Source organism: Hydra vulgaris, chromosome 08 (genome assembly GCF_038396675.1).
Source record: "Hydra vulgaris chromosome 08, alternate assembly HydraT2T_AEP".
NCBI classification, from domain to species: Eukaryota; Metazoa; Cnidaria; class Hydrozoa; order Anthoathecata; family Hydridae; genus Hydra; species Hydra vulgaris.
Window position 1 is genome coordinate 5,455,330 of NC_088927.1, and position 23,215 is coordinate 5,478,544.

Genomic DNA, 23,215 nt, shown 5'->3' on the forward strand with positions numbered 1-23,215 from the left:
TCACGGAAAAAATAAATCAGATCACGAAGCGTTATGAAAAAGAAATAAACAATTTAAATAAAAATTAGATTTGGAGAACCGGTCTCGAAGGAATAATTTTAGAATAGACGGAATATTTGAAAATCAAATGAAAATTGGGCTGAGTGCAAAAATGTAGTAAAGGAAACGTTCAAAAAACAATATTAGCAATGATATTATTATAGAAAGAGCTCGTAGAATAGGCCAACCTAAAGATAAGAAACCAAGAATATTATCCTAAAGTTATTCAATTTTCAAGACAAAATAAAAATACTCAACGGTACAAAAAACTTGCGAGGAACACGGATACATGTTAATGAGGATTTCGCTAAAGAAACGATCGAAAGCCAAAAATAGTTGTGGGAGGAGGTCAAAAAGCTGCGACTTGAAGGTAAGTATGCTGTTATAAAGTATGATAAAATTTTTTATAGAGAATTTTGGAAGTAAATGGGTTCCTTTTCAATTTATTTGTTATAACTAATCATGGCTTTAATAAGTGACTTTGAAACTCTTGCCTTTAATTTTTTTGAAACAAAATTTTTTTCATTACACGAGAACTACGACCCAGATATTAATTATTTTCATGATACAAAAATTGAATGTTTTTACTATTATCCAAATGAATTAAAAGGAATTCTATTTAAGAATGTTAACAAGGATAGCGACGATCTAATTAGAACTCTACACGTAAATATCAAAAGCATTAATTTTCAAAGTTCCAAAATTTACTTTTAGAAACTAAATACTTTTTTAATATTATTTCCTTAACTGAAACTTGGGCTACCTCAATTAGGCGCGGTGGTCGAGTTCTTATTTACGTTCATGAAAATATTATGCACTTCCGCGGTGCTCTGTGACAAGACCGTTAGGACTTCTTGGGGCACCTAAAATAAAATTAAAAAAAAAAAAAATAACAAAAAATTCAGGAACTTTGCTGGATAATATTATTTCCACATAATTGTTCAACAGTGTTATAAAATTGGGCAACTTAAAAACAGATACTTTACTTTCTTATTTTTCTAACCATAAACAATGACCGACCGCTTAAACAAAAACTAAACAAATTTATAAAAAAACGTTTTTTTAAACCATCAAATATTGTCTTTCAAAAATCAGCTCTCATTATTACATTGGAAACACTTAAATTTTAATGAAAACGCATTTTTACAAAGATTACAAAAATCTTTTCGAAAAAATCCGAACAAATCTAAAAAAAACTTACTATTCAAAATTAATTAATAAAGTTAAAAATGACGCTAAAATGCACTTGGCAAGTATTGAAAGAAATAACTGGAAAACGAAAAACATCAAACTCAAGCCTCTTTGCCACAAATGTCTGAAGTCGATAACAATAGCTTGCATGAACCACAAATAATAGCTCATGAATTTAATAAATATTTCACTGAAATTGAATTAACTCTGTCAAGTAGTATACAAAAAATCCGAACCTCATTTATAATTTTTTGATACCTATTACTAAAGATATTTGCTCGGAAGAATTATCTGCCGAACTATCATTTGATGAGTTTAAAAAAGCTTTCAATTCTTAAAAAAAACAAAACACCTGGTGCAGATGAAATAATCGGAAATAATGCTATAAATTGCTACGAACAATTAAAAAATATTATTTTAAAAAATTTTTCAGAACATCTATTCATCAAGGTATTTTTGCTGAACAATTAAAGCTTGCCAAAATTACCCCTATCCATAAAGAAGGCGATAGATCCAATATCAGTAATTATCGTCCCATCTCTATTCTTTCACTAGTCCCATCTCTATTCTTTCAAACTTTCACTAACAGTAAGCGTGTAAATAGTTTACACACATACTGTTAGTGAAAAACATAAACTTTTTATTTTATACACTTTAGTGACGTAAGTAAAAAAAAGATAAAAAATTACACAGCAAGAAATTTTAGACAACTATCTTGAACTTTGATGCCTGATTTAAAAATTACTAATTTTACAAAAATATTTAATGTATCGCTCTATTATTTCTCATCAAAGTTGTTTCTTTGTGTTCGATAGTTCAGTTTTATTTTTTTCAAAGCTGCTCAACTTACTTCCTACTAGACAAGGTGACGCATTAGTTAGGTTTTAGAAAGAACAGTAAGACTTAAGAAAAAACAGCTCATTTTAATCAAAAGTCCGATAAATCGGTATATTGTTAACACTTAAGTGATGGCAGATAAAAAAGTTTATAAGCATACAAGAGAAAAACAGTAAAAAAATTTTTTATACTTTTTTGGTCCAAAATAGAAAAAATGTCCGTGTATTACTCAATAGCTTTTCAGCAACCTTTTGTTGCGCATTGTGTTAACATTCTAATTCCCTAACTTTCATCCATTAGATGTTTTGTCATGTGATGCATAGTTATTGAGATATTTTAACTGCCCAACTTGCCCCTATGCTCAACTATCCCCGCTCTACCCTAACATCTCTGAATCTTTTGAAAAATCTCAATATGCACTAAGTGTTTTTATTGATCTATCAAAAGCTTTCGATACGGTCGATCATTACATTTTAATCCAAAAAATTAAACGTTATGGTTTAAATATCTTAAAATGGTTTAAAAGTTATTTAAAAAACAACTTGTGTATTGTAATGATGGTCAGAAAAGTGAACCCCTGAGCATAACCTATGGTGTTCCACAAGGATCTATTCTTGGACCACTGCTATTTTTAATCTATGTAAACGATTTAAACAAAGCTCCCAAATTGAAAAGTATAAAGATACTAAACTTTTCATATCTCATACTGATATTTATGAACTCTTTTCAACTACAAACAAAGAACTCAATCACATTTCTAATTGGTTCAAAGTTAAAAAATTAACTTTAAATATTAACAAAACAAAACGGATTAACTGTCACTCCTGAGCAAAAAAACGTTTTTAATCAAGTAATATGCCTCATATTTATATTGATGAAGCGATAATAAAAAGAGATAGTGTTATAAAATTTTTAGGTGTTTATCTTGATGAGAATATTACTTGGAGAAAACATATTGATCATGTAAGCACAAAAATTTCCAAAAATATTGATTTTTCATACAAAGCCCGAAATTATCTAAACAAAAAAACTTAACCCAACTCTATTATTCATTTATACACAATTATATAAATCATGCAATCATCGCCTGGAGAAGTATGGATAAAGTTAATTACGACATCTTTATCGCCGTCAGAAACATGCAATACCTGTAGTTAATTGTGCGGATTGCTTTTCACATTCAAAATATTTTTTTGATTATATGAACGTTTTAGACGTTTATAAACTGAACATAATTAATGTCTTATGTTTTACTTTTATATGGAAAAACGATTTATCTTTATTTATTTTTAACGACCTTTTTCTTTAAAACCAATAAATAAATACACATTAAGAAATAATAGTTTTTAAAATGAACCTTTTTGTTGAACTAACTTCAATCAATTTTGTATTTCATGTCGGGCACCCCATCTATGGAATGATATAGTATTACAAAATTTTGATCCTTCTATTACTCTTCCTGTTTTTAAAATAAAGTTAAAAAAATTAAATTAAGTTAAATTAAAAAAAGTTAAATTAAGTTAAAAAAATTCATTCTCTCTATGGATATAACATTCTCAAATTCTACTAAAAATGTATGTGAAATGTATTTGTTAAATGTTCAGCTTATTATATATTACAATGTGTTGTATCTTTGCATAATGTAAATCTTCTATATATATATATATATATATATATATATATATATATATATATATATATATATATATATATATATATATATATATATATATATATATATATTTATAAATATATATATATATATATATATATATATATATATATATATATATACATATATATATATATATATATATATATATATATATATGTTATAAATAAATAATGTAATGTAAGATTCCAATGATGAGATCTTTATGATCTTCTTTTGGAAACCTACCTTTATATTGTTAGTACGCTGAATTGTATCATTTACGTAATTGTATTACGACTTATGTTTATGTATTACGACTTATGAATTATGTAACAAGACTAACATTGTAAACTGAAAGAAAAGAAAAAAAGTAAAAAGAAAAAATATAGTTCACGCCTCCTTCCTTGCCAAAATCGCTTATTGATGTTGAGCCGGCGTCGAACCTCAGACCTCTGGATTCTGAGCCAAAACTCTAACCGCTGCGCCACAGCTTTAAATTTGACTCTAAATCATTTTCATAAAGGTCCGTAAATGTTTTCTCATTTACGACATCAACCTCTATCTAAAAAATTTAAATTTTGTAACATCCACATTATTTCATGGAAAAAATTTACACGTGGCGTTCTGCAGCCATTTTTCAAAACGCCTTATAATGCTTTTAAGCTATTTCGATAAAAATACAATTTGAAACTAATAATTTTTTCATAATTTTTTAAAAATATTTATTAAATAACGTTTGTGAAAACCTAGGCTTATTTTGTAAAAAAGTCAACTTTGATTTTTTTTATTTTAAGGCGTTTTGAATGCAGCGTTCAAACTACAATTAAAAGTTTGAAATATAATAAAACTAAAGAACTGCCCACAGTGCATCCGTTATTTTGAATAGAGGCAGATTAATATAAGGAAACTTTTAAAAACAACTATTAACCAACCAATGCCTCTTTAATTGCTTATTCTTATCTTAACTATTCCCAGATGTTTCAAGAACCTAGAAACTGTTAATTGATCGACTCCTGATGTTTCTGCTTGCTCTTCCTGTGTCTGGCATAGATCTTCATCTAGTAATGCCTCCAATCCGATATCTTCAAACTTATTTTCAGCACCAGGATATTCTTCATCATTGAGGTCAAAATCATATTATTTTGAATAAAAATGTCTTTACATTCCCGCAGTTAACATTGGACCGATGTTTGGAGCCTAGGATTTTAGCTTTCAGGTTAAAATTTATTTCAGCTCAATCGAGAATACGCCTGCCGAATTATGAGTCTCAATACAAAATGCTCATTTCAATGCAAATTCCCAATTGTAAAGTTATTTGATTTAAAGAAAAGTTGCTTTTTTTGGTTGTTACCCCTTAATCACCGCAAGCAGATTTTTGGCTGATAATTCTAGAGTCGCTGATTTAGATTCACTTAAAATTTTGGGAATATTTTTTTTGGGTCTTAGTATTTGTATAAATAATAGTTTAAACTTATTATAAATGAAAAGGAGAGAACAACAAAAAACCCTTAAAACTACAAAACAAGCCCGTACAAAGTACAACTTCTATTGTGAATTCTAGTGTGATGTAATTAGTGAGACCTCTATTAAACTCTATTACAAATATAATATCACACAGATATTATATTTTTAATTTAGGATTTTATTAATGTGTATTTATGCACGCAATTGTTTTATACCATATATATTTTATAGATAAAATTTTGCAGTGGCAAAATCAAAATTATTATAAAAGTGGGAAAAATACCTTTAGTTGTTGGAAAATTAAATTCGAAGTCAAAGACAAAAGTCCATAGAAAATGAAATTAATATAACAGACCTTCAGATTCAAGAAGCTGTGTCTTGGTGCAAAGAGCACAACAAGAGAGGCTATACTGCATTACAAACTGGCATGTTTTATTTTATCAAAGAATTAGGCATCATTGATCAGAGTTTAGATAAAAAAACTGCTAATATCAAAAATTACTATTTGTGAATTTTGTGAGAAGAAGAATACACTATTGTAGAATTTTGTTTTTACACCAAATTTTTTCACACTATTGTAAAATTTTGTCAACACCGAAGCCTGCTATTTTCTGGTCACAAAATCTAGTGTTTTATTTCAAAAATTAGGCTCTCATGCCTTTTGAAAAATCTTTAATGGGATCCATAACAAGGGCAAATCTGTTATTCCACCTTTCTTGTATGGTTCAGATTTTGTCAACTTACCTAAAAACAAAGCTTAATTGTTTGCTATGAATTTCTCATCAATATAATCTCTTGATTCCACTAGTCACATTCTACCTGATATAGCCGACAAACAGATAAATCCATTGCCTGATTTTCGTAATACTCCCGCTTCTGGATCAAAAGTGATTTCCTGCTTAAAGTTTTCTACACCTTGTGGTCCAGACAACATATCTGTTATAGTCTTGCAGAAGTGCTCTTTGGACCTGTTTTGTATACTATCCAAAATATTTAATAAGTGCTTATCAGAGTCTTGCTTTCCAGCCTGCTGGAAAGTGGCATCTATTATCCCTATTTTCAAAAATTCTGGAGAGCAATCTAATTCGTCTAACTCTCTTCCCATTAGTCTTCGTATTATTATAAGCAAGGTTTTGAGTGTTTAATTAATAAACACTTAGCCTCTCATCTTGAATCTAACAATTACTTTCTGATCATCAATATGAATTTCAATCTTCTCTTTCTACTGATGATTTGGTAATGGTAATAACTGATAGGTTTTATCGTGCATTAGATGTGCAGAGAGTAAGGTTTTGGTCTTGATATTTCTAAAGCCTTTAATAAAGTTTGGCATGCTGACCTTTTCCATAAGCTTTCTTCTTATGGTGTATTACGTAATATTTTTAAGATTACTCAATCCTTCCCTACCAAAACATAGTATAAAAGATATCATCTATGGACAGCATTCTTCTTCATATCCTATAACTTCAGGGGTTCCTTAAGATTCTATCCTTGGCCCTATACTCTTTTTAATTTGCATTAACGATCTCCCAGAAATTCTCACATTTAAGATGGCATTGTTTACTGATGATACTACCATTTATTCTTGTCTTGATAAGATTCCCACACTCTCTGGTTGCTTGGAGGAGGTATTTGAGCTTGAAGAGGATCTCACTTCTGCTTCAGCATGAGACTCTCAGTGGCTGGTGAACTTTAACTCAGATAAAACTTTTTTTCAACTAATTGTCATTGCAATAGTCTAAATCTTCCTATACTTATGAACGGTAATGTACTCGATGAGTCATCTACCCTTAATCTTTTAGAACTAACTCTTACTTTTGATCTTTTTTGGAATATCAAATCAGTTCCAAAATTAGCTTCTGTTAAAGCTGCATCTCTTTATTGTGCTCGCTACTTTCTTACTCAGGTTTTTATTCTTTATCTTTATAAATCTCAATTATGTCTTTGTAAAGAATACTGTTACCATATCTGAGGCGGATCTTGCAATGGTGACTTTCCTCTTTTAGACAAGGTGCAAAAACGCATTGTTAACATAGTTGGATCTGCTCTTGCAGCCAACCTCCAATCATGATATTGAAACAAGAAGCATTTTTAATTTTGACAAAACACCCCAATTTATAAATTATATGATGGGACAAATTCCGATTTTGCATATGTTGGACGTAGAGAACCTTGCAAAAAAATGATTCGGGAGAATTTTCAATCAAAAACAATGTCAAACTGTTTCATTGGAAGGTAACAATTGAGATGAATTTTTTGAAACTTTCCAAATAATAAACTGTGGAGGCTTCATAACAATTTTAGGAGCTGTGGAACAAAGGGCTTCATGGGCTTAGCCGTAATTAAGGCTGCAAAAAGATTTGGGATATTTAAAGAGAGTTTATGTGTAAATAGTATGTAGCAAGATAAATTTCAACAGGCCTAAAATTAAGAGCAAGAGTCTTCCAGCAGTCTTGTTTTAAGTACACCAAAAGAAAATATTGACACGTTTATCCACAAATGTCTTGTTAAACCCAGTTACTCCACATCAGGGTTAGGGTTTGGATTTATTGAATTAGCAAAAAATATCATCAACATGGGTTAGCGATTTTTGAAAATTTATGTTCAACGAGTCACAGATGATTATGAAAGAAAGTTGCGAGAAAAGTTTAAATTTAGAAGGTTTGTCTTTTTTTTTTTTTTTATGTTTTTTTTTTTGTTCTTTATTACAATATTTAATACAATATTTACAAAAATATCAATAAGAAAAATTACATGCAAAGAAATCGTTAAAAAGAAAAGAAAGAATAAAGATAAAGAACGCGTATACTCAAAGAAGACCATACAGGTCTTGTCACCGAGAACCGTTGTTGAAGAACTTTGAACTTAATTTAGATTTTAGAAAAAACAACAATAAATAAATACAAATTTTAAACTTTTCTTTAGTTATGGTCTTTATGGGTTGAATTAAAATACTAGTTCTTCTGAACCGCATGACTCAAGCGAAAGCAATAATATCATAATATTCTTGATAAACAAATACTTCAAAGGATGCTAAACCACTGTCAAAGGATGGTTAACTTCCAAAAGTATCATACATACAATATTTGCAGATACATCCATTCACATACATCAATTTTTTTTTTTTATAATTTTTTTTTTTTCATTTATTATTATTATTATTATTTTTTTTTATTTTATTACAAAATTAAATTCAATATTAAAAGTATATACCGTTCGTAATACAAATTATTTACAAGTATTACGAATTAAAATAAAAATTAGAGTAAACAAGTAAATAATAAATGACTACTGTATAAATAATTTCAGTGCAACTTTTAACAAAATTCAAATAATGGTGTTTAAATATAGTTTCTCACATAAACTTTGAATCAATATTGCATAGAAGTAAAATATAAAAGAGTCATGACAAACTGGGTATAATTAAAAGTATATAAATATATTTTCAATTGAGAAAATTACTTTTTTTAGTTTTCTTTTGAACATATAATAATTCCATTTATGAGAAAAATCTTAATTTTTTAAAATTATTTGGTTCCATAAAAAAGCTCCACGAAAAGAAATGTAAAATTATCCAAAGTTTGTTTGAAATTTTGGTTGTTTGATGAGTTGGTTTTACATTTATACATAAAACAAAGAACATTGTAAACATTTACTTTATATATATTAAAAAGATTCATGTTAAATAAGAGTGGCTTGAGTGAGTAAAACAATTTTTGAAATTTATAAGACGTGAAATATGCTTCTGGTGACAATAAAGTGGCTTTAATTTACTTTTATGGGTACTACCCCATGCAATATTAGCATAATTAATATGACAGTGTATAAAAGAGTAATATAGTTGAGTTAATCAATGTTTGTTTAAAAGGCTTTTGCTTTATATAAAACTCCAATCCTTTTTGCAATTTTGTTGCATAAATGTCCAATGTGGTTCTTCCATGATAGATTTTTATCTACAATGATACCTGGAAAATTTGTGAAAATTAGTCTTTTTATTTGAATATTATCAATATGAAGAAGAGTTATATTACTTGGAAGAAAGACATATTACGTGGATGAAAGAAAATCCATTTAGTTTTATCAATGTTGAGTGAAAGTTTATTTGACCAGTCAGATATTTTTGTTAGTTCAATGTTCATTTCAGAAAAAAGTTTATTGATGTTATTATTAGATAGGAATAGGTTTGTATCATCAGCAAACATTATAGTTGTTAATTTTGAGATTTCATGGAGATTGGTAACATAAATTAGAAATAATAAGGACCCTAGTATAGATCCCTGTGGAACTCCACAGGTTATATTTAGATAATCTACAGTGGCGGATCCAGCATTTTTTGATCTTTGAGATAGCTAACTTCCAGACATGAAGCTAACTCCAAACATTTATATGTTTATACTTATATCAAATAATGAGGGTTTGCAAAAAATTGCGATGGTTGGAGGCTGGGAACAAAAAAGCCCAAAAATTTTTGCAACACCTGCCCCAAACGTGAGAGCAATAAGTTGGTGAAATATTTTTTGTACTATTCTCAACTAGACTTATATTCATCGATAATTTTTAAGTTTCAAAGTATTATCTCTCAGCGTTCAAAAATTAAGACCATATGAAAAAAAACTTTTGAACGCTTAGAGATAATACTATGAAACTTAAAAATAATCGATGAATATAAGTCTAATTAAGAAAAGTACAAAAAATATTTTATCAACTTGTTGCTCTCACGTTTGGGGCAGGTGTTGCAAAAATTTTGAGGCTTTTTTGTTCCTAGCCTCCAATCATCGCAATTTTTTGCAAACCCTCATTATTTGACATAAGTATAAACATATAAATGTTTGGAGTTAGCTCCATGTCTGGAAGTTAGCTATCTCAAAGATCAAAAAATGCTGGATCCACCACTGATCTATATTTAGATAATCCGTCAACATAGACAAATTGTTTGCGATGTTTTAAATAGCTTTTTAGTAGTTTTAAAGCATTATCGGTGATACCATAATGTTTAAGTTTTTTAAACAGTATTTCATGGTCAATTGTGATGAAAGCCTTAGATAGGTCTATAAAGACGTCTAAAGTAAACTCTGACTTTTCGAATGAATCAGTTATATTACGAGTAAGATGAATTATTGCATGTTCAGTAGAGTTAATTCTTTTAAAACTGTATTGATTTATGTAAAGTATATTATTAACAGCAAGATGATTAGATATTTGGTTGAACAAAATTCTTTCTAAGGGCCAATTAGGGCCAACAGACACGAAATATTTATTTAATTCTCTTTCTATTTGTTTGGGTTCATATAAAAATACGCCATCAACTTTTATAGTGTTAGGCACAGGGCATAATTTTAATTTACTATTTCCTGTAATTTGACTTGTAATTTGCCATGTGCATTTTGAATTATGTCTGTATTTTTCTAGTAAATCATGATGATATCTTTTTTTAAATTTTTTTCGTTGACTTTCAAAAATTTTAACATAATCTTTATAAATAATTTTATTTTCTGGTGGTTTTTTTTAGTACTTTATATACAGTTTTTGCTTTATTTTTGAGGATTTTCTAAGATTTTTATTGACCCATGGTGACTTTAAACTTTTATTGATTAAGATACACGTTTTGGAAAATTCACATCATATATTTCATAGAGAGTTTGAAAGAATGTATCGTATACTTCATTAGCTTTAAATGAACTGTTTATATGATTCTAATTTATTAAAGATAATTGATCCTTAACCGATGCTAGATTTGCATCAGTGAAAAAACGTTTGATAATGACTTTTTTATATCGAATAAGTCATCGTAAAACTTTTTAATGTCGTTATTAACGTGATATTCAAAACAATTTAAATTTACGTCACCAGTTATATAATTTAGTTTCTTTTCCTTAAAACTATTTTTTTTAAATATCATTACACAAAAATGCATTTAAACTTTCGATATGGCCAGATGGTGGGCGATAACAGCAGCTTATTAGTATGTTTTTAGAACTATTGGTTAAAAGTTCAATTGTTAAAATTTCTTTATTGTCATCAGAAATACTCATCACAGGCCTAATAAAAACCCTCAAATTATCCGTTATATAAAAAAGTACACCACCTCCGCGTCTATTTTTGTTTACAGTAAACAAAGTTTATTTTTGTTTACAGTAAACAAAGTTTATTTTTGTTTACAGTAAACAAAGTTTATTTTTGTTTACAGTAAACAAAGTTTATTTTTGTTTACAGTAAACAAAGTTTATTTTTGTTTACAGTAAACAAAGTTTATTTTTGTTTACAGTAAACAAAGTTTATTTTTGTTTACAGTAAACAAAGTTTATTTTTGTTTACAGTAAACAAAGTTTATTTTTGTTTACAGTAAACAAAGTTTATTTTTGTTTACAGTAAACAAAGTTTATTTTTGTTTACAGTAAACAAAGTTTATTTTTGTTTACAGTAAACAAAGTTTATTTTTGTTTACAGTAAACAAAGTTTATTTTTGTTTACAGTAAACAAAGTTTATTTTTGTTTACAGTAAACAATTTTGTTTACAGTAAACAAATTTCAAGGTCTAACTCCCAACGGTTCGTGAGTAATGGTTGTTTTAATTTTAGCTACTATTATTGATTTGTTCATTTTCCGCCATTTTCAATTTTACATTTCTGTTTATAAAACCATGCCTTTAAACGTGTAAATTCTAAAAATAAGTGACTTAGTTAATCTCAAGGTGAGAAATTTAAATATATAAATAAAAAACTCATTTTATAATTAAAAGTACCTAAATATCAATTATAAATGTTAAAATAATGGACACCTGCCACTGTAAAATTTTTAGGTGTGCGGTAAATTTTTTAAGCCTAAAATTTCAAATTAGGTCATTGTATGTTTGAAGAACATTGTGTGAAAAAATCATTTATGCTAAATACATAGTTTTGTAAATATTTTACTTTCGTACTAAAAATGTATATATAATTGCAGGGGCGGACCACGATTTTTTGGTGTTTGAGTTAAATAACTTCCAGCTAAGTTCTATACTCCAAACCTTTGAATGTTCATACTTATGTCATTTAAGGATGTTTGCAAAAAATTGCGCTGCGAAGAGCTTGGGAACAAAAATACCCTAAAAAGTAGAAATCATCCGCCCAAACGTGAAGGGAATTGATTTTTCCAAACAGAAAAATTACTTACTTAAATAAGACTAAAAATTGTACATATTTTTAAAATTTTGTCAAAAAATCATTTGGCATTCAGAAGGTATAACCATGTAAAGTTTACAACCCCCTCAAAACGAGGGGGGTTGTTTAATTAGGTATGATTTCTAAACAAATCATTATTTTTCAATGCAATTTTATTACCTTAAAGAAATTTCTACCTAGTTTAGGATATTAGAATTCATATTTCAAAAAATTAATTTCCGCCACGTTTTAGATTTCTAATTTTTAGGGTACTTTTGTTCCCAAGTTCTTTGCAGCGCAAATTTTTGCAAAACATCTTTAAATGACATAAGTATGAACATTCAAAGGTTTGGAATATAGAACTTACCTGGAAGTTATTTAACTCAAACAATAAAAAATCGTGGATTCGCTCCTGAATTAAACGTGCAATTTTTATTTCTTCCCCCAAGAGTAATTCCATTTCAAAACAACCAGGCCACACAACCCTAAATTCTCTGATTTTTTTTTCAATTTTCGCCAAAGTACTTTAGGAAAAAATGATAATTCCTACCTAGATCTAAATCTAAGTGATCTCAAGATATGAAAGTTTTTTTAATGTATTTTTTGTTTCCTTTTTGTTCTTTGGCTCCTTGTCTTTTCCAATTATCAGTTTAATTGCTGAAAAAATAAGTTTAATTGCTGAATTCAGACATATTCATCTAAATTAAATGTTGCAATTAGTTCTACATAAATAATGTAATTAATACTTGTGCATTTTTAAATTTGCAAGTATAACATTTTTAATTCATTATCAAAATGATTTCATGTGATATTGGTAAAGTTTTAATATCAGAATGCCATAAAACCTCATATTCTAGAAATAAAGAGATTTTTTTACTACATGACCTAGACACTGATACTCGTCAAAACATTTTATGGAGATCTGAGTTGCGTGCTTGTGAAGAACTATTCAACATTTGTAATCACCATTTTCACTACTTTGGAAAAAGATTTGAAAAGAAAAATGGCAATTGTTGTAATGTTTATAAAGTGCATAAAAAAAATGAAAGGTAATTTGATTTAAAATATTTTTAATGTAAATATATCAAAGAAACCCTTCTTTAGTTCTCAAATTGTATTACTTTTCTGATGGATGTGGAGGACAGTATAAAAATTTTCAAAATCTATGCTATCACTCAGAAGATTTTTTATTGAAAGCTGAATAGATATATTTTTCAACCAGTCATGGCAAATCTTCTTGTGATGCAATAGGTGATACAGTAAAACGAACAACAGCAAAAAAACGTCCAAAGAAAAATCAAATACTAACAATCGACGCAATGTTTGAATTTTGCACTCAAAAAACGCTCACAATAAAGTTCTTTAAAATTGATAAAGGAACTATGGTTAATGTATAAGCTACATAAAACAAACGATTTGAGAAGGGAAAAACAATACCAGGATGTCGAGGATTTCACCATTGCATACCAGTTTCGAATGCATCTATATTATTTAAAAAAACTAGTAACAATATAAATCCAAAATCTATAAATATAACTAAAAAATCAAATTACCAAAATTTAAGTTTAATAAATTTTGAGCTAATGCAGAAATACAAATATTACGCATGTACATATGACTCGTTTGGGTGAATTGCAGTAGTTGAAGAAAAAGACGAAGAATATAATGATATAAAAATAAAGTTTATGCATCCACACAGTCCATCTGAACAGTTTTTCTGGCCGAAAAGGAATAATTATTGTTGGATACCAATCACCAATGTAAAAACATTATTAAGTGCACCAACAATAATATCAGACAAATATGAACTTTCAAAAAAAGATTTTAACAAAATTAATAAGTATATACTTGTAAATCAATAATTTTTAATGGGTATATTATAAAAAATTGTATATCAATTCAAGTATGCATCATTTTTATTTAATTTGAATACAACGATAAGCGAAACATGCTATATTTGCTTTTTTTGTAATATTTTTCATTTAATTTTTAAACCATGTATTTGGCAGAAATGATTTTTTCACACAATGTTCTTCAAACATACAATGATCTAATTTGAAATTTTAGGCTTAAAAAATTTACTGCACACCTAAAAATTTTACTGGGGCAGGTGTCCACTATTTTAACATTTATAATTGATATTTAGGTATTTTTTAATTATAAAATGAGTTTTTTATTTATATATTCAAATTCCTCACCTAGAAATTAACTAAGTCACTTATTTTTAGAACTCAAATGTTTATAGACTTGGTTTTATAAGGAGAAATGTAAATTTAAAAATGGCGGAAAATGATCATAACAATAATAGTAGCCAAAATTAAAACAACCATTACTCACGAACCGTTGGGAGTTAGACCTTGAAATTTTGGGATTTAGCTTATTTTATAATGTACTAACTATGGTAAAAATATAAAAAAAATCTAAGGACGTAGGGTTGCATTTAAAAAAAAAATTGGTTGTTTTGATGTGGAATTACTCAGTAAACAAAGTAAAGTCAAAAGAAGCTCAAAACATCGTTAGAAGGTTGAGTTGATTCATATTGGAAAAAAAAGAAAAGGTCAAAAGGAGAAAAAAAGCAAGAAAAAGATAAAGGAAAAGAACAATTTTATAAATGTAAATTAAAATGCGTTTGCAGTGACATTTTTTAAAATCCTTTACTGTACAATTTGTTGCAATTGTACAGTAAAGGATTTTAAAAAATGCCTGTGAAATCTGTCACGATATAAATGATTAAAATAGCGACATCAACCAAAACAAATACTAAATATTAAGGTGTGAAGAGGAAAGCGATAACATCAATTATGGAAATGTTTTACGTTGTTTTAAAATGTAACTTACTAATTCTTAAAAGAAACGTAGACTTTGTGTTCCAATGTTTGTGTTAACCTTAGCACCTCTTAAAAACTACAAGCATCTCTACTGCGAGTAAAAAGCTCATTCCATCAACTCGAGAGGAGTATTGTTAAAAGTTTTTTTGTTTTTAATTGTTGCAAAAATCTATCTTTAAACCGAGGAACTGCAAACTTATTTTCAAAATGGTGCTAAAACATGTCAAAAAGTATGGTTTTTTAGTTTCAACTTTTTTTTCATTTTAATTTTTTTATTTTTAATTTTTTAAATTTTAAATTGTTTATATCACATTTTCTTAAAATCAAAATAATCAAAGTTGCATTTTTTTGAGAGAGTTTTTGTATTCAGTCTCAAACCAACGAATATTATGCACTTAAGCTCAAACAATGCTTGTCAAGAACACCAATTTTGACTTTGTAGTTTTAAGGTGTTCGTGTTTTTAAGATGTACCTATCTGTAAGTATAAAGAACTAGTTTATTTTAGTAGTTTATTATATCAGTTATTCATTCAAAGGAGTTTGGAACCAACTGCTCCCACATTTAAAATATTACTAAAATTCCTCTCCAACAACTAGGACGATTAGTTCAATTTCTACTTTGGCAAGGACGATAACTAGTTTATCATTTATTTTTTTTATGTTTTATTTTGTTTAAAATTTTGTTTTGACCCTAAACTGAAAATTTTTTGAATACTGCTGCGCGGAGAAACAGGTTAAGCGCCGGATTTCCTGAGGCGAAAGGTAGATTTAAAATTTGAACTTCTCTGTTAAATACTTTCCACTGTGCTCTGTGATAAGACAGTATGAAATTCTTGGAGCACCTGAACAGCTAAAAAAAAATTTAAAAAAATTAAGTGGGAGACTTAAAGTATGGAGTAATGAAGGTTTGATAATATAAATACAGGTTTGTCAGACCTCTTCACAGTTCTGACAGTTTTCTATCTTATTAGTTCGTCGTGGTTTCTTATTCGCATAATTGCGTAAAAATAAGTAATTATACAGATAAATTGAAATTCTTGAAAGAAAACAGTTTTTACATGAGATTTTTTTTTAATAAAAAAGGCATTGATTTAGCTTTAAAAAAGTTCATTTTAAATATTTTAAGTCTAAAATTATTGTTTATTTAAATTTTGTTGTTGTGATGAATAGTTGTGATTATGGAAGAAATAAATTTAAAACTAATTTTTACGTTGAGCGTAAAGGCTTTTAAAAAGTATAGAGTATAAGAGTAAGAATGTACAATGAAATACTATTTAAAGCTTTTACAGTTCACTTACAAATTTGTTCTAAATTTATTTTTTACAAATCGCAAGTCTGAAACTGTGAAGACTTGTATAGGATTAATACTAATTTGGTCTAAGCCTGCACTGTTTTTTTAAGACTATTAAAAACCTTTCCTAGTTCACTTAGGTTTAAATTAGGTTTGTCCATAATCATATCAATGGTTGTAAGATATAATTTTAGATAAAAATGAAATAAAACTTTTTTTTGCCAAGTCTTTGCTGCTAAGTTTGGACCAACATTGAGGGAAACTGAGACCAACTGAGGCAAATCCTGTTAAGTTTTTTAACAAAAATATCTTTGTTAAAAACGAGTTTCCTACCAATAAAAAGTTTTGGTGGCAAGTTATTTTTTGCATTTTTTTTTAGATTTAGGAGAAGTCTATACGGTCTTATTACAGTGCACCGCGGAAGAGCGTTTGAAAAGAAGATCACTTCTCCTTCCTTGCCTATGTTACAAAACTTGCCGAGAGGTTTTTTCAAATTAACTTTTATAGTTTTTGTAATTAGTTTTTTTCTTATAGATTTTTTGTTTTTAATGATAATTTATATAACTTTTGCTTGTTTATTAATGATTTAAGTCGACCTTCGCCTAAAGTTTTAAATGCATAACTTTTAATCTCATTGTAATTTTTAGCCTTGATAATAGTAATTCTTTTTTTAAAAAGAGTAATTTCTATCTTTGCAACAAAATCCCTTAAATTTTTGACATAAAAAAAAACTCAAAAATTTTTTATCTAATAATTGTTTTCATTTTTCAAACGAGTTAACAAAATACATAACACATAAAAGTTTTATGTATTTGTTTCTAATCAGATTTTATTCCACTTTTTAAAATCAATTAAAACAGTTGAGTTCCACCTGTTTTTATTGATTTTAGAAAGTATCATCATAACAGAAGTTAAGAACTCTTTAACGTTTTTAATTTTATTATAAATATCAAATATTCTACTTTTTTATAATTCAAATTGTTATCATTACTACTTATGATAATTTTTACTTTGACTTTATACCATTATTTTATGTTGACAAAGAACTTTACGATGACAAAGTTTTATAAATCATATAATTATAAGTCTACTTTGAATTATATTTAAAATCATCAAAGTACTGACTAAGCCCATTTTTATGGTTCAATAGAGGTTTGAATTTTTTCGGTTAAGAAATTATTGTAAATTACTTTGATTATTCTATGGATTTGCAGCTCAATTTCATTTTATTTCATTGTTAGCACAGTAAATTGTTACAAGTAAAGTCTAACATTTTTCATAAAGTCAAAAGAATCAACATACCTTGTTCAAATAAGCCGTTTTACGGGTCCTATTTTGCAAGTCTTATATAATGCGACAGGTAATACTTAATAATTATCATGTTGGTATAAGTTTTTTAAAGTCTCTTTATCTTTGTTTAACTTTTTTCTTTAACTTTTTAATTTTTTTTTTTAACTTTGTTTAATCTTTTTACTTCACTTTGCTTTATTAAGTTTAGAAAATTTATTGTTTCTTTAGAAAATTATTTTATAGCTTTCGCTATTGTTTTGTACCGTTTTTCGTCTCAGTTATTTGATTATTCATTATTATATACAATTAAAACAAAATTATTATACTATAAGTTATAAAATTTCAACTCAAAATTGCTAAATTAAACGCAAAAATGTTAAAAACCAAACTATTAACGTTAATTGAATGATGAAACGTTCGAGCTGAACAAATTATTATTTGGTCAGCGTTAATAGTAGTACAGTGAAAATGAACATTTTTACTCTATTTACTAAATGGTGAGCTATTGCGTAGTAAATAACTCAGTTTATTTCAATTCGATTCAGTTAACGTTAGTTCAACGGGCAGAAGCTAATTTTTGGTCTCCGACTTTTCTCTTTTTCTCGAAGAAACAACAAGAGTAACGTGTCTTGGGCAATTACTCTAGTTGTTTATATGCAATAATGAAAAATCAAGATTTTTGGAAAATAAATCTTATTTTGTCAAACAGTAAACACAACACTAGTTAAAAAATTGAAAATTAAAAAGTGTTGTTACAATTGTAAAGGCGAAAAGTTAAAATACATTTTAGTTTTATTTAGAACATTTTCGTTAAAATGTAGTTTTTCTCAAGTTTTTACCTTTTATTCCAAAAGATTTATAAATGACCTTAACACAAAAAAAGGTCAATAATAATTTAATAATTGAATTCATCTTTCTAAAATTGTGTATATAAAAGTTAAACATCAAGTTCAGGTATGTTCTAATAAAACTATAACTAAGTGAAGGTGTGACGACAACTAAGTGAAGGTGTGACGACAACTAAGTGAAGGTGTGACGACAACTAGGTGAAGGTGTGACGACAACTAAGTGAAGGTGTGACAACAACTAAGTGAAGGTGTGACGAAAACTAAATGTATATAATAAATGACTTAGAGGATAACAATAATAGATGTTTTTATGATACTCTGTCATATTTATTTTAAACTATAAGCTGTTAAAGAAAAGTAGTGATGCAGTGATGAGATCAAATAATTTTCTTTTATGATGAAAGTTCTAATTTTATCGATTTTTTCACTCTGTTTGACGAAAGTTAATAATAAAATCTTATAACACAGTCGTTTCCAATAACAACAATCTTTTTATATTAATAATATTCAATTTACCTTTTAATAACTGTAAAAATAACTATAAACTCACAGTGTTAAAAATGGGTTCTAACCTTGACTTTCTGACCCGAGAAAACCCTTTTGTGGAATGATAGCCCACACTATGGGGATCACTTGGATATAAGTATTAAAATCAGATTACAACGTCCTGGCAAGTTATTGACAGGGCCGTACCGAACGACAAAGACGTGGGGGGGGGGGGTGAAAATAAAAAAACCATAATTTTCGAGTTTTTCGTCAAAAACCGACAGAATATAGTACAAAATATAGGTTATTCCAATAAATATGAACTAGGGAAACAAAAAGACATATTCTGAGAGTTTATCGTAAAATGAAAATTATGCTTTAAAATAAATATTCTAATACAAGAAAAAATCATTCTAAAATGGCTCTTTTCACAAGCAATGTTTACTATTAAAGTCCACAAGGCAGCATTGCAACTTTTTACTGTATTCAGGATGATGGTTAGGTCGTTTGTACACAACTTTGTATTCAGGATGATGGTTAGGTCGTTTGCATCACAACTTTCAAGTGCCAATGCACTTGAAAGTTGTGATGCATTGCCTCTGTTGCTTGTTCTGAGTAAAGTCCGAGAGCTTGGCCGTGTTTGTCAATGAAATCTTTCACATGAAAAAATACAGCATGAACCTTGGGTGTCACAGAAATATTTTGCAGTGCCACATAAGCCACTCTGAAAGCTTCAATTTTTTGTACATAACTTGGATCAAGAACGCATCCAAAACAGGCAGACACTACTGCATTGAATTTTCGAAATACATCAACTAATGGTATTGCAGCATAGCATGAGTGTTTCTCGACAATAGATTGAAGAAGATCAATATTTTTTAGCAGCTTCCTGCACTCATTTCCTGCAAAATGCCCTCCATGATAAGGCTGTTGTTTAATGTGCAGTGAATCAGTCCAAAGAGTTCTTTGAGGGAAAACTTTTAGTAGGGCAGCAAAGAGATGATTGAAAACACCAATAAAGAGATGCAACTCCATTTGCGGTATGAAGTCCAAAACTAATGTGCCACCAGCAAGATCAAATACAGGAGAATGAACAACATTCATGTAATCACGAGCTCTTTTGATGTTTGATCCTGCTGCATTGAAAAGTGAGACATTCTGATCAAGAGATTGGAAAGTTCTTAATTTTCCTTGATTTAAAAGGTCCTTTTGCACTTGACTCACGTCAGGTGCAGGGGTGTGCACTTGAGTGTGCTTGGAGACCACAAATTATATTTGCCAGTTTTAGGTCACAGGACAAAACAAAATCTTGGTCTCTCATATTGATCAATTCGAAAATTTGAGACACTTTTGAGTAGTTTTCTTGCAGGTCCTCAGAGACAGCAATAATAAGTTGCTGCTTAACTCCAGTGTCCTTGAAAAACTTGTTTGTGCAATTGAGTTTTGCTGGGGGAGTGTTAGGTTCACGATTTAATTCAATAATTCCAAGGCTTACTTTCAGGAATTCTCCCCCACCGTCAATTCAAACTTTCACAATATGATTGTTTGATGTGCTTCTCATAGAAATGAGTTGATTTTTAAGCTCTTTGAAGTCCTTGCAATGAATGACAGTCCTTCCACATCCAGCATGATCTTTAATCAATGAACTCGTGAAATGGTGAGAAAGCTGCTTACTAACTGCATCAAATTTTACAGCATAGTTTTTCTCAACAATATGTTGTGAAGTTGACTGATTAATTGTAGCAGCTAGTCTCTTGATGCCATTGTTTGAAAGCCCTGTGTTTGCCTGAACTTGAACAAGTTCTTTTATACTAATTGATGGGTTTGGAGGAAATAGTTTTCTAGCTGATGAGGAACCTAAAATAAATGCAGATATTGTTTAATTTCGAAATTTCTAAAATATCTTTTCATGAAAGTTAAACTTTTACCTGGCATTATTGGAAGCATTCTTCCACCTTGTGGTTGACTCAATCGAACAGTGCCATGTGGAGAAGAATCCTTACTTGAAACAACAAGAGCAGCAACTCGTTCAGATGCAACAGGATCCTTGGTTGCAACAGCAACAAGGTTATTTCGCAAAGTGCCCTTTGTGCAATGATGAGGTAATCCTCTTCCAATAATTGAAAAACAGTCAGAGCATCGTTTTTGGACAGTTGAAGATGGAGTATTTTGTGCTGAGCTCTGCAAAAGCTGAATTTTCTGTTGACCATTATTTCTCAGTTTTCCAACAGAACAAATCAAACAGTCACATTGTGTGTCTCTAGTTTGAGGTCGAATTTTTATAGTCTCAAAGTTGTAAAGTGATGGGAGATTGATGTGTTCTCCAGAATCCTTTCTTCTTAAACAAGAACGACACTTTTCACAAATTCCAAGTGGAACTTTGTCATTACTAAAATCGATCCTCTCATTGAGTATTGTTTGGCATTTTTCATTTAGGAAAGGTGTCAGTTCCCTCTGACATTTACTGAAGCAAAGAAAACAGACAGTTTTCCTGCAGTCTTGGTGGTTTTTTGCTGTATTCGGCATTTTTTTGTAAAATTAGATGTGCGCAGTTTTGCTCTCGTGAATAAAGTAAATAAATCATGCCTTTTCCCAAAATTTTTATTTCAACTGTGTCCGTTAAGAGATCATCCATCAGTCATTTTTTATAAAACAATTTTTCGTTACAATTTATATTATTTTGTTCGTATATACAAACCACATTTTAAAATCCGAAAAAAATGAAATCAAAAGATATTAAAAAAACTCTTCAAAAAATATGTTTTTTTTTACCTATTAATAAAAACGTTTATTTTATAAAAGTAAACAAATATTATTCCGTGAATAAATTATATAAACTAAAAAAGGAAAACGTTTACACATTATAAAGCTTTAAATTTTTTTTTTAAATATAATTTAAAAAAATGTAACACAAAATAAATGTTGTTTTTTTACAATTCTTAAATAAATGCCAAATTAATGAAGCCTTTAAGTAAAACTTTTTTTTTTTATTTTATTTTGAAAAATGTAACACAAAACGTTTCCAAAAAAATTTAACAAAAACTTTATTTTTCTAAAAAAATTTAATAATAAAACTTTCAAATCTTTAAATAAGTTTTAAATAACCACAGATACAAAACTCAAGAAGTTTTGATTTTGAAAGTATTTTGGGGTAGTTGTCAATTTTCGGATTTATCGTGAATGGTGTTAGTCAACCAATTGACATCATCGTATTTGATTTCTAATATCTTTCGCAATGCACAACCGTGTTCGTAATCGCGTACTTCACAAATCACTTTTATCTAATATTATTAATCAAAGAATAAAACAAACTTATAACGTGGTTATAGCGCTCCATCAAGCGCTCCATAGAGCGCTATAACCACGTTATAACTTATATATAGTTATTAGATCTAGTAATAGTCTAACTTAAATTATAATTAAGAAAAAAAATTAAATCTAAAACTTAAACTGCATCATCAGCTCGTTGCATCATCGAGTTTCGTGATGTTTGTACACCACAACGTTTTTGGTTTTATTGATTTTTACTCAAGGAAAAAAATCTTATGGTAATAATTTTAAAGAAAATATTTAAGTAGATAATTATAAATAAGTTTTAAACAGATAATAGTCATTAGAACTGAATATTGGTTCAAGTATGCCATTTGAAATGACCTTAGGCTTGAAAATAAAGTTTCTAAGAGGTTATTTATGCGCAACCCTAGTTTGATATGTTTATACGTAAAAACATACAAAAAAAACATAAAAACAATAGTACAAAGTGTTATATGTTGAACTGTCATCTTAACAGTACAGAATGATAAATATTTAGCTTTTTTTTAAATAAGTTGTTTATAAACAATTTCATTTGCAATTTTCCAATGACCATTGCGAATTTTAAACAACAGATCGAGCGTTTAAAAACTATTGTCAGTGCAACAAAAATAAAATAAACGATTGTACAAGTGCTGAAAAGTACACTTCACGCTATCAAATTCAAGATCAACCTCATTTAAAATGACCAAAAAATCAATCTATGGAAGTACTTGTAAGACCTTATAAGTACATTTAGAATCGTTTTAAAAATCTTTCAATTTTGTCTGAGTCAGATTTTGCGTTTTAACTGGTAAACTTGGATTTTTGAGTTCAAGATGATTATTTTCCAAGCA

At 28.5% G+C, this 23,215-nt stretch overlaps 1 protein-coding gene across 1 annotated transcript in view; it reads right to left on the reverse strand.

The window, feature by feature from the left end:
* Nucleotides 1-21,828: 21,828 nt before the first annotated feature.
* The window catches only part of LOC136083210 (L-threonine ammonia-lyase-like), a 114,803-nt gene continuing 113,416 nt past the window's right edge, over nt 21,829-23,215 (reverse strand). Inside the window, exon 12 of the mRNA XM_065802615.1 lies at nt 21,829-22,348. Coding sequence (XP_065658687.1) covers nt 22,226-22,348 — 123 coding nt within the window. The 3' untranslated portion in view covers nt 21,829-22,225. The remainder of the gene's footprint in view (nt 22,349-23,215) is intronic.